The 11,747-nt window shown below is 45.7% G+C and overlaps 1 protein-coding gene across 1 annotated transcript; it reads right to left on the minus strand.

Moving 5' to 3' along the window:
* Positions 1-1,218: 1,218 nt before the first annotated feature.
* LOC118634114 (keratin-associated protein 5-5-like) lies at positions 1,219-10,785 on the minus strand. The gene is made up of 3 exons (XM_036268431.1): positions 10,192-10,785; positions 9,648-9,732; positions 1,219-1,856 (listed from the first exon to the last, which is right to left on the minus strand). The coding sequence occupies exons 1-3, from the start codon at positions 10,783-10,785 to the stop codon at positions 1,219-1,221; spliced, it is 1,317 nt and encodes a 438-aa protein (XP_036124324.1).
* Positions 10,786-11,747: the final 962 nt, after the last annotated feature.

Here is an 11,747-nt window from a genome sequence, read left to right on the forward strand (position 1 = left end):
CGACCATGTTCTGGCCTATCTTCTTTAATACCCTATCCTGCTGCGCTCTGCTTCTCACTGACTTCTCCTGGAAACACTTCCTTCAACATCACTTGTGCAAGATTCCTAGCGTCAGGCTCTGCTCGTTATAAATCCAACACGAGGCATGCAGGGTGGGGTGGTTTCCCATGACTGCAGTCTCCTTTAGGGTGACAGATGCTGGCATGGTGAGCCATGTACCTTGTGCTGTGTCCTGTCTCTCAGACACAATGACTGGAGAAAAACACGGGAAGACTAGTCATGTACATACAAGTGTGAAAAAGTGGCAAGAAATAGAAAATGTCCCGAAGATTTCGTGGTTCAGCTGACAAGACTTGACTGTAACAAAATGTTTTCAGGGCCCTGGTCATGAGATTTGCAACACGGGTGTCTTAGATTGGGTGCCCTCAGGAGCAGACCCCCAGGTGGTTTCAAATCCAATGGTACATTAGGGAGAGAATACTAAGAAGCACTTCAGGGGACCTGGGAAGTGACCCAGGCAATTGATGGAAGCCAATATAGAATGATGTGGAAAGAGCTTACTCCGTAGGCAGCTGGGGTTCATTCCACTGACGACCTCTAGAGACTGGTACGACCTGCCCCACTGCAGGGGAAAGAAGCTGGAGCATTTGTCCACTGCTCCCGTCCCCTGGTTGAACCCTGTTCCTACCGACTTAAGTCCCTGGCTGCCCCAAGCTTGCTCTCCATGCAGAGAAAGCTCTCAGAGAATTCCAGGTGCTTGCTGGACGAAATCATCTTTTTATAAACAAGAGATAAGGGGATTTAGTTAGAAATCCTGATATCACCAGTTATAGTGTGCTCTCTGCAGAGAACAGTGGAGCAATTCACAGCTAAGAATTTTGGGTCAAGAAGGAATAATAATCAGACTCGATGCTCTTATATTTGTATGTTTGGAAAATAAAGATTTATTTAAGTTTGAGAATTGGCTTCATATGAGATTATCTGGCAGGGAAGAAGTATATCAGTTGGGATACATATTGGTTGAAAGGTTTCAGAGAAAATTTTAACTTTGTGTTCATTTGGGAGAGAGGTAGTAACATGGTGGGGGCAGTATATTTGATGTCAAATCAGTTTAAGAATCAGTTAAAACTGAAGTTTTACAGTTGGGTTCTCAAGACTCAGTTCAGTTGGACTACGTTAAGGCTGGCTGACAAAAAACATGGGCACAGGTCAGGGCGGTCAGCAGCAGGAACCACTAGAGCAGACTGGGCGGCAACAGTTGGTCTGGCAGCAGGTGGGGCAGCAGGTAGTGATGCAACAGGTGGGGCGGCAGCAGGTGGTCTGGCAGCAGATGGGGCGACAGCAGCTGGAGACACAGCAGGAGGGGCGGCAGCAGCTGGAGCCACAGCAGGAGCCACAGCAGCTAGGGCGACAGCAGGTGGTCTGGCAGCAGATGGGGCGGCAGCAGCTGGAGCCACAGCAGGAGGGGCGGCAGCAGCTGGAGCCACAGCAGGAGCCACAGCAGCTAGGGCGGCAGCAGCTAGAGCCACAGCAGGAGCCACAGCAGCTAGGGCGACAGCAGGTGGTCTGGCAGCAGATGGGGCGACAGCAGCTGGAGCCACAGCAGGAAGGGCGACAGCAGCTGGAGCCACAGCAGGAGCCACAGCAACTAGGGCGGCAGCAGGTGGTCTGGCAGCAGATGGGGCGACAGCAGCTGGAGCCACAGCAAGAGGGGCGGCAGCATGTGGTCCCACAGCAGGTGGTCTGGCAGCAGCTGGGGCGGCAGCAGGTCTCCTGGCCACAGCCTTGGCCACAGCCCTGGTCAGAGCACACGGATCCACTACAGGAGTTGACCATAATTGCAGAGGGTGGAGGTTCTGAGTGAGTTTTCAGGAAGGTGGGTTTGGAAGGTTTGGAAGTCTGCTTGGCCCAGCTCCCCTTTTATACCCTGCTAAGGGGCTGCTGTCATCAGCTGCAGAGCTCTTTCCTTGTCATTGTTTGTCCTAATTAGCAGGCGATTATCAAAGTAGCCAAGTTTGTTTTCCTGGTTAACCTTTTGAAGATGGATGGGAAACATTGTTTCCTTTTCCTGATGTGTTAGTATTCATCACTTCAGCTCTTACCAAATCACCTCTTATGTGTCTTTTTTGCTTCAGCTTCCTCCAAGAAATCTGTCACATGGTTTGTGCCTTTAGCCGGTGTGTGTGTTGGTCTCATGTTGCACAGCCCAGCGTGTGGCCCCTTGAGTGATAAAGGCTCTAATAAGCCACATTCTTTCTGGTGACTTGGGAGGATAAAGCTGCATGTTAGTTTGATGGCTCACTCATTGTGGGTCAGGTGGGCAGAGAATTTGTGAATGTGAAACAGAGTCACTGGCATGAGCATGAGACTCTTAGGACTTTCCCCTCCTGGTCCATTGATGGGAAACAACAGTTCCAGGAGAAAATTTAAGTCATGAAATGTGATGTTTTTTCTTTTCCTTCAGGTTTATTGAGTTATACTTAATATGCAAAAAAAAAAAAAAAAAAGTTTTAGGTCCAATGTATACATTTTGTTGAGTTTGGACGTATGCATGCACCATAATATCATTTCCATAATTAAGGGAAAAACCTGTTCATCACCACTGAAGATTTTTTATGTCCCCTTGTTTTAGTTGTGTTAAAAACACTTAGCATAAACTCTACCCTCTTCACAAGTTTTTAAGTTCTTCACACTGTTTTTGTTACCTCTAGGCACAATGCTGTAGAGCAAATTTCTAAAATCCATTCATCTTCTACATCTTTAACTTTATACCCACTGACCAACAACTACCCATTTCCTCCTACCCCAGTTCTTTACACCTGCCATTTTATTCTCTGCTTCTGTGAATTTGACTTTAAATATTTCTCTTTCTTTCTTTCTTTTTCTTTCTTTCTTTCTTTCTTTCTTTCTTTCTTTCTTTCTTTCTTTCTTCTTTCTTTCTTTCTTTCTTTCTTTCTTTCTTTCTTTCTGTCTTTCTTTGTATCTTTCTGTTTCTTTCTGGCTGTCGAGTTTGTGCCGGCCTTTTTAATAACAGGACTGAATTATAATTCCCCTTCCTCTAATGCACCCACAGTGCTTCTTTAAGGTTCCAACATACTATTAGGCATTTCAAGTCTCTAGGGTATTAAAGCATATAGCGACTTAAAAAGTTCTCAAAATAACTTTTCATTTTGAATATGTATAACTGTGGCAAAGTCCATTCCTGTTAGTTTTGGACTTTTTAGAGCTTATCCAATAAATCTTTTGTTTTTAAACTTACCTTTTATGTTGAATATATTACAGATGTTCCTCCTTTTTCCTCTATTGACCCCCTCCTTTCTGCTCTTCGCCCCCTCCTGCCTTTCCCCACACTGTTGTCTGTGTCCATTTGTTATGCACATATGCATAGAAGTTCTTTGGTTTATTTCTCTCCCCCTCCCTTCCCTTTGAGGTTTGTCAGTCTAACAACCAATTTGTACTTCTTAATCCAGTCATCTTTTTTCACTCTTTGCCCCAACACCCCTCTCACCTGGCAACCAACAAAATGTTCTCTGTATCTATGAATCTCTTTCTGTTCAGCTTGTTCATTTTACTTGTAGATAAAATTGTCAATAAATATGTATTTATTGCCGTTTTATTGTTCATATTTTTAATCTTTTTTTTCTTCAAGAAGACCCTTCTACATTTCATGTAATACTGGTTCGGTGGTGATGAACTCCTTTAGCTTTTTCTTGTCTGGGAAACTCTATATGTCTATCGATTCTAAATGACAGCTTTGCAGGATAAAGTGATCTTGGTTGTAGGATCTTGCTTTTCATCACTCTGAATATTTCTTGCCACTCCCTTCTGGTCTGCAAAGTTTCCTTTGAGAAATCAGCTGACAGTCATATGGAAGCTCCCTTGTAGGTAACTAACTGCTTTTGTCTTGCTACTTTTAAGATTCTCTATTTGTCCTGAACAGTTTACATTTTGTATATGATGTGTCTTTGTGTGGCCTTCTTGGTATTCATCTTGTTTGGGACTGTCTGTGCTTCTTGGACTTGTAGGTCTGTTTTCTTCACCAAGTTTGGAAATTTTTCTGTCATTATTGTTTCAAATAGGTTGTCAATTTCTTGCCTCTCTCTTCTCCTTCTGGCACCCCCATAATGCAAATGTTGGTGCACTTGAAATTGTCTGAGAAGCTCCATACACTATCCTCATTTTTTGGATTCTTTTTTTATTTTCCTGTTTTGATTGGGTATTTTTTGCTTCGTTATATTCCAAATCGATGGTTTGCTTCATGGCTTTATCTACTCTCCTATTGAATCTGTGCAAAATTATTCTTATTTCAGTTAGAGCTTCCTTCATTTCTGACTGTGCATCCTTTATTTCTGACTGGTCATTTTTTATGCTCTTGAGGCCCTCACTAAGTTCATTGAGCATCCTTATAATCAGTGTTTTGAACTCTGCATCTGTTAGATTGCTTATCTCCATTTCATTTAGTTCTTTTCCTGGAGTTTTGTTCTTTTCTTTCATTTGGGACATGTTACTTTGTCTCCTCATTTTGGCTGCTTCTCGGTGTTTGTTTCTATGTATTAAGTAGAGTTGCTATGTCCCCTAGGCTTCCTAGGGGTGGTCTATTGTAATAGGTGCCCTGTAGAGTCCAGGGGTACAGCCTCCCTGGTCACCCAGCTGGGTCCTTGAGGTGCACCCCTCATGTGGACTTTACACTCTTCTATTATAATTGAGTCTTGAATGCTGTTTGCACGTCAAAGTGGGGGTTTAACTCAGGCTGATCTGCTGCAAGAACTGGCTGTGCTCACTATCCATTGACCTCTGACTACCTTGGAGGATCAGCTATGCAGCGGCCCACCACACAGAGCTAGACTTACTTCAGCAAACTCTGGTACCCACTGAGTCCATTCCTTGAGTGTGTCACTTGTGGAGGTGGTTGGGTGGTGATGCTCGCTGTGGTCTGACACTGTCCCCTGGGTGTGCTGGCTCTGGGGCAAGGTCAGCCACTGCCTGTGTTCTATCCGGGGCCACTAAGTATAAGCTACAGAGCAATCTGCAGATGGCTGCTTCTTGTGCTGGGCTTAGAGATGCCCAGGCAAAGTCAAGTTGTGAACCAAGGCTGCCTGCTTTTAGAGCCGGGCCTGTAGCCACTTAGGAAGAGGTATGGGGCTCTCTGAGGTCAGATGCTGCTTGTTTGAGAGAATTTAGGAAAATCTGAAACGAGAGAAAAGACAAACCCTTTCTATGGTAAAGCACTTGGAACAGCTTAGGTGGGCCTGAAAGTTGGATAGATCAGGGTCTCAGGGAATCACCAGGGCAGGGCAAACAGTGTGAACCGGGTTGCTGGAGTCCCATATATGGCACTTGTTTGCCAGCCTCATGGAGGAAGTCTCACCAAAGGATCATCGGCCTCTGCCAGCATGTCTGTCCAGAAGAAAGCTGCCTCTCCAGCCCTCACCCCGATGCCAAACAACTCAGTTCTTCATGTATGTTACCGGTGCCTTTCAAGCTGCCTCCCCTATGCTGGAGCCCAGAAGGAGCAAGTCCAAGTAAGTGCGTAGGCAGGTCCTTTAAAAGGAGCTGCCTGGGGCTCCAGAAGCCTCAGCCTTCCTTAGCCTCAGTTCCTGCTGGTTTTTACAGCCAGAAGTGATGGGGACTTCTCTTCCTGGCACTGGAACCCCAAGCTGGTGACCTGGTGTGGGGTGGGGGCCCCTTGCTACTCAGGGAGGACATTGCCAGCTGAGATATGCCTCCTGATTTTTATCTGCCACACATGGGTGTAGGAGCAGCAGGACCTTGGTCCTCACCTTTGCCCTCCTACCAGTCTCTATGTGGCTTATTTAATTTTGTTGTAGGCCTTCCATTCAGCCTGGTTTCAGGTGGTTTTGCATGATGATTGTTCTGTAGTTTAGTTTTAATTTTGATGTGGTTGTCTGTTTTAAATATTTCTAAGAGTAGAATCATTAAGTATTTGTACTTCTGTGACTGACTTCTTTCACTTAGCGAAATGTCCTTCAGGTCCATTATGTTGTCTCAAATGGCAGAATAATACACACTTTCATCAGTGTATCAATGTTGGCATTCAGAGGTAGTTTAATGGCAACAGTGTTTGGCAATAAGTGTGACATGCTGAAATTGTATCATGTAAATAACTATGTCTTCACCACACACTGCTTCAATCTTCCTTGCAGATTTGCAGGGGACAGCTGTCGTCCAGCTGTTCCCAATCGGCTCTTCTACCTGATACCAGGAGTGACATGGCTCGGATTAATGTTGCTCTTCCTGGGAAGAGGTGCTGAGAGGCACTACCACATGAGGGTGCGTGGGTGGTTCAAATCAATTTTCCCAAGTAATTTAGATATCTATGTTCCCACTCCAACTCAGGTGCCATGTTGCATTACCAACTACTCATCTAGATCTCAGAAGGGCTCTGACATTTTATCCACTGAGATTTCATGTCTTGTGCAAGGATGTCTGAAGCTTTTCGAATCATGATTTTGTCTTTCAACATATTCACTCTCCCCTTACTCCATGGCCTTCAAATAGTTTCATAAAGAGATACACATTTTATTTTTCATTTCCAAATTTATGAGAAAATTCTCAACCAAGTTGGGATATCCTTGGCTCTGTTCTCAGGATGACTAATCCGAGTAGGAATGGCTACCCACAAACCATTCTAAAGTGGAAACTGATACCTATTTAGCAAAACATAATACGAAAACAGATATGATAGTAAGCGTCCTTCTCTCTCTAGGTTTTCCTTGACTCCCAAAGGGAACATGTATATTAGAAGCCAACCAATGATCTGTCAGTGTTTTGTTTTTGTTTTAAACACTAGTGAGCTAGTCATATGATTGCTGTATGTGAGAGACTGACTTTCCCCAAATTACTGTAAAGGGCAAATATAGGATACATGAGTGACTCATATTTGAGTCACCATGGTGAGTGTGGTTCATGGCATGGCTGCCTCCACAGATAATCAGTGGAGGGGTTGGACTATAAGCTGGGGTTACAGAGAAGGAATCAAGAACCAGGTGGAGGTAATTGGACGAAATGGGTTTGAAGATCCTTTACTACCTTAAGCCACTTGTAAGTCTAATAAAACCAAACTCCTATGTTGTTCTTTAAATTCCTGGCCAGATTCTACTTCTGCCCTGGCTCAAATTTCCAGGTGGAAACAACCAGGATGATGACGACCCGGGGTCCTGACAGGACCTCTGCTGGGAGGTGTGGCTGGTGTTCTGAGTCTGCATTGTCATAGCTCTGGTGAACCGAATACAGCTTTTCATAGGAAAAGTCCTGAGCCTCTTTTCTTTTCTTTATTGATATTTAGAGAGAGAGAGAAATGGAGAGGGAGAAGAGATAGTAACATGGATGAGAGAGAACACTGATAGGCCACCTCCTGAAATCCCCCCACTGGGGATCAGGCCCATAACCTGGGCATGTGCCCTGACCAGGAATCGAACCGGCGACCTCTTGGTACATGGGTCTATGCTCAACCACTGAGCCACACCGGCTGGGCCTGGGCCTCTTTTCTGTCACAGAAAGATGAGGGAACAAAAGCAGATTTGAAGTTGTGGGGTTAAGGCTTTAGAGTCTGAAAAAACTAAGAATTCCATATGGCTTTCTATTTTTGGAAGCGTGTCCCCTAGGAGCCCTGATGACTCAGGCCTACTGATGACTCAGTGGAGATCATTTTTATTTGTATTAATTTAGAATATATATTTTCTTCATGGTCTGTATATGTGTGTTGTTTTACTTAGGATAAACGTAAAATTATGTTTCAAAATTCTTCATGATTTCTTCTAGTACACTAACTATTTAATTTTTACATGGAGTTTTTCTTAATGATAGAATGCTTTGGTTTAATAGATGAAGTGTTAGTTCTCTCCTTTCTTTATCAAAAAGTTAACGAGGGGAGAGAAGGGAGTGGGTGTGGCTCGGGGAAGAAGCCTTATGGAGAAGGACACCTCTGTATCTGAACTGTGATGGTGGTTACACGAGATCATACAGCACACACGATAGTACTGCACAGAACTACACACAGGCACACACACGCTCACGCACGGAAAAATGGTAAATTCTGAACAAGATCTCTGGGTTGTACTTGTGTAAGGTTGTAAGTTTGGATATGGACTATAAATGAGATGTGACCAGTGGGGAAAGGGGGAGGGGTGTGTGGGACACTGCTGTGCTCTTTACAGCATTCTGTGCATCTGTGGTTATTGCAAAGTGAAATGTGAAATAAGGTTCATTGTCAATAAAAAGAATATAGTTTTAATTGTGTACCATTTACCTTCATCTCTTTTTCATATTTATGACCATTTCATTTTATCTTGTACCACACAAACAGTGATGAGGAGGAAGAGATCAAAAGATGCAGAGAAGGCCCTGGCCGGTTTGGCACAGCGGTTAGAGCGTCGACCTGGGGTCCGGAGAGACCCGGGTTCGGTTCCCGCTAAGGGCACGTACTTCGGTTGCAGTTTGTCCCCAGCCCTGGTTGGTCATGAGGGTGGCAGCCACTTGATGTGTCCCTTTCACGTTGATGATTGTCTCTCTCTTCCTCTCTCTCCCTCCCACTCTATCTGTACAAAAAATGGAAAAATGTCCTCGGGTGAGGATTAAAAAAAATAAAAGATGCAGAGAAGTGGCTAAGGTAGAATAGATTTAGTCATAAGTTCCAAAACCCAACTCACTGACTATATTACCTTTTGCCGTAAGTACCCCATGCCCAAGTTAGTGTGAGTATGGGCTGCTGGTAGCTAAGACTGGTCAAGCCCGTGTTCTCCAGGTAATGTTCTGACCTCAAGGAGCCTCCCACCTGCTGGTGTGGCTCTCCGCCCCTTCTCCCTATCAGGGCGGTGCAGACTAGTGGTAACTGATGTAGGAGTGCAAAGCCCCCGGCGCCTGGCCTCCAGGAGGGAAGGTCTGTGGTACTGTTCACGCCCTCATCTGCGAGGTCAGATGATCATAGAATTCCACTGCGACCATGTTTTGCCTTGTCTTCTTTAATACCCTATCCTGCTGCGCTCTGCTTCTCACTGGTTTCTCCTGGAAACACTTCCTTCAACATCACTTGTGCAAGAATCTAGTGTCCGGCTCTGCTCGTTATAAATCCAACACGAGGCATGCAGGGTGGGGTGGTTCCCCATGACCGCAGTCTCCTTTAGGGTGACAGATGCTGGCATGGTGAGCCATGTACCTTGTGCTGTGTCCTGTCTCTCAGACACAATGACTGGAGAAAAACACGGGAAGACTAGTCATGTACATACAAGTGTGAAAAAGTGGCAAGAAATAGAAAATGTCCCGAAGATTTCGTGGTTCAGCTGACAAGACTTGACTGTAACAAAATGTTTTCAGGGCCCTGGTCATGAGATTTGGACCACGGGTGTCTTAGATTGGGTGCCCTCAGGAGCAGACCCCAGATGGTTTCAAATCCAATGGTACATTAGGGAGAGAATACTAAGAAGCACTTCAGGGGACCTGGGAAGTGACCCAGGCAATTGATAGGAGCCAGTATAGAAAGATGTGGAAAGAGCTTACTCCTTAGGCAGCTGGGGTTCATTCCACTGACGACCTCTAGAGACTGGTGTGACCTGCCCCACTGCAGGGGAAAGATGCTGGAGCATTTATCCACTGCTCCCGTCCCCTGGCTGAGCCCTGCTCCTACCGACTTAAGTCCCTGGCTGCCCTGAGCTTGCTCTCCATCCAGAGAAAGCTCTCAGAGAAATCCAGGTGCTTGCTGGACGAAACCGGCTTCTAGTATAAACAAGAGATAAGAGAATCCCGTTAGAAATTCTGATATCGCCAGCTACAGAGAACAGTGGAGCAATTTATAGCTAAGAATTCTGGGTCAAGAAGGAATAATAATCAGACTCGTTGCTCTTATATTTGTATGCATGAAAAGTTAAGATTTATTTAAATTTTAGGATAGGCATCATATGAGAACATCTGGCAGGAGAGGAACATATCAATTAGGATACATATTGGTTGAAAGATTCTAGAGAAAATTCTAACTTTGTGTTCATTTGGGAGAGAGGTAGTAACATGGTGGGGGCAGTATATTTGGAGGCCAAATCAGTTTAAGAATCAGTTAAAACTGAGGTTGTAAAATTGGGCTCTCAAGACTCAGTTCAATTTGACTACATTATGATTGGTTGATGAAAAACCAGTGGGCACAGGTCAAGGCGGTCAGCAGCAGGAACCACTAGAGCAGACTGGACGGCAGCAGGTGGTCTGGCAGCAGACGGGGCGGCAGCAGCTGGAGACACAGCAGGAGGGGCGACAGCAGCTGGAGCCACAGCTGGAGCCACAGCAACTAGGGCGGCAGCAGGTGGTCTGGCAGCAGACGGGGCGGCAGCAGCTGGAGACACAGCAGGAGGGGCGACAGCAGCTGGAGCCACAGCTGGAGCCACAGCAACTAGGGCGGCAGCAGGTGGTCTGGCAGCAGATGGGGCGGCAGCAGCTGGAGACACAGCAGGAGGGGCGACAGCAGCTGGAGCCACAGCAGGAGCCACAGCAGCTAGGGCGGCAGCAGGTGGTCTGGCAGCAGATGGGGCGACAACAGCTGGAGACACAGCAAGAGGGGCGGCAGCAGCTGGAGCCACAGCTGGAGCCACAGCAGCTAGGGCGGCAGCAGGTGGTCTGGCAGCAGATGGGGCGACAGCAGCTGGAGCCACAGCAAGAAGGGCGGCAGCATGTGGTCCCACAGCAGGTGGTCTGGCAGCAGCTGGGGCGGCAGCAGGTCTCCTGGCCACAGCCTTGGCCACAGCCCTGGTCAGAGCACACGGATCCACTACAGGAGTTGACCATGGTTGCAGAGGGTGGAGGTTCTGAGTGAGTTTTCAGGAAGGTGGGTTTGGAAGGTTTGGAAGTCTGCTTGGCCCAGCTCCCCTTTTATACCCTGCTAAGGGGCTGCTGTCAGCAGAGCTCTTTCCTTGTCATTGTTTGTCCTAATTAGCAGGCGATTATCAAAGTAGCCAAGTTTGTTTTCCTGGTTAACCTTTTGAAGATGGATGGGAAACATTGTTTCCTTTTCCTGATGTGTTAGTATTCATCACTTCAGCTCTTCCCGAATCACCTTTTATGTGTCTTTTTTGCTTCAGCTTCCTCCAAGAAATCTGTCACATGGTTTGTGCCTGTAGCCGGTGTGTGTGTTGGTCTCGTGTTGCACAGCCCAGCGTGTGTCCCATTGGGTGATAAAGGCTCTAATAAGCCACATTCTTTCTGGTGACTTGGGAGGATAAAGCTGCATGTTAGTTTGATGGCTCATTCATTGTGGGTCAGGTGGGCAGAGAAGTTTTGAATGTGAAACGGAGTCACTGGCATGAGCATGAGACTTAGGACTTTCCGCTCCCGACTGTGAATCATGGCCCATTGATGGGAAACAAGGAAACAACAGTTCCAGGAGAAAATCTAAGTCATGAAATTTGATGTTTCTTCTTTTCCCTCATGTTTATTGAGTTATACTTAATATGAAAAAACAAAACAAAACTGCAAGTCCAATATATACATTTTGATGAATTTGGACTTATGCATGCACCGTAATACTATTTCCATAATTAAGGGAGAAACCACTGAAGAGTTTTTATGTCCCCTTGTTTCATGTGTCTTAAAAACACTTAGCACGAGCTCTACCCTCTTCACAAGTTTGTACGTTCATCACACTGTTATTGTTACCTATAGGCACAATGCTGTAGAGCAGATTTCTAAAATCCATTCATCTTCTACATCTTTAACTTTATACCCACTGACCAACAACTACCCATTTCCTC

The sequence above is a fragment of the Molossus molossus genome, unplaced genomic scaffold, assembly GCF_014108415.1.
Source record: "Molossus molossus isolate mMolMol1 unplaced genomic scaffold, mMolMol1.p scaffold_m16_p_19, whole genome shotgun sequence".
Lineage (NCBI taxonomy): Eukaryota > Metazoa > Chordata > Mammalia > Chiroptera > Molossidae > Molossus > Molossus molossus.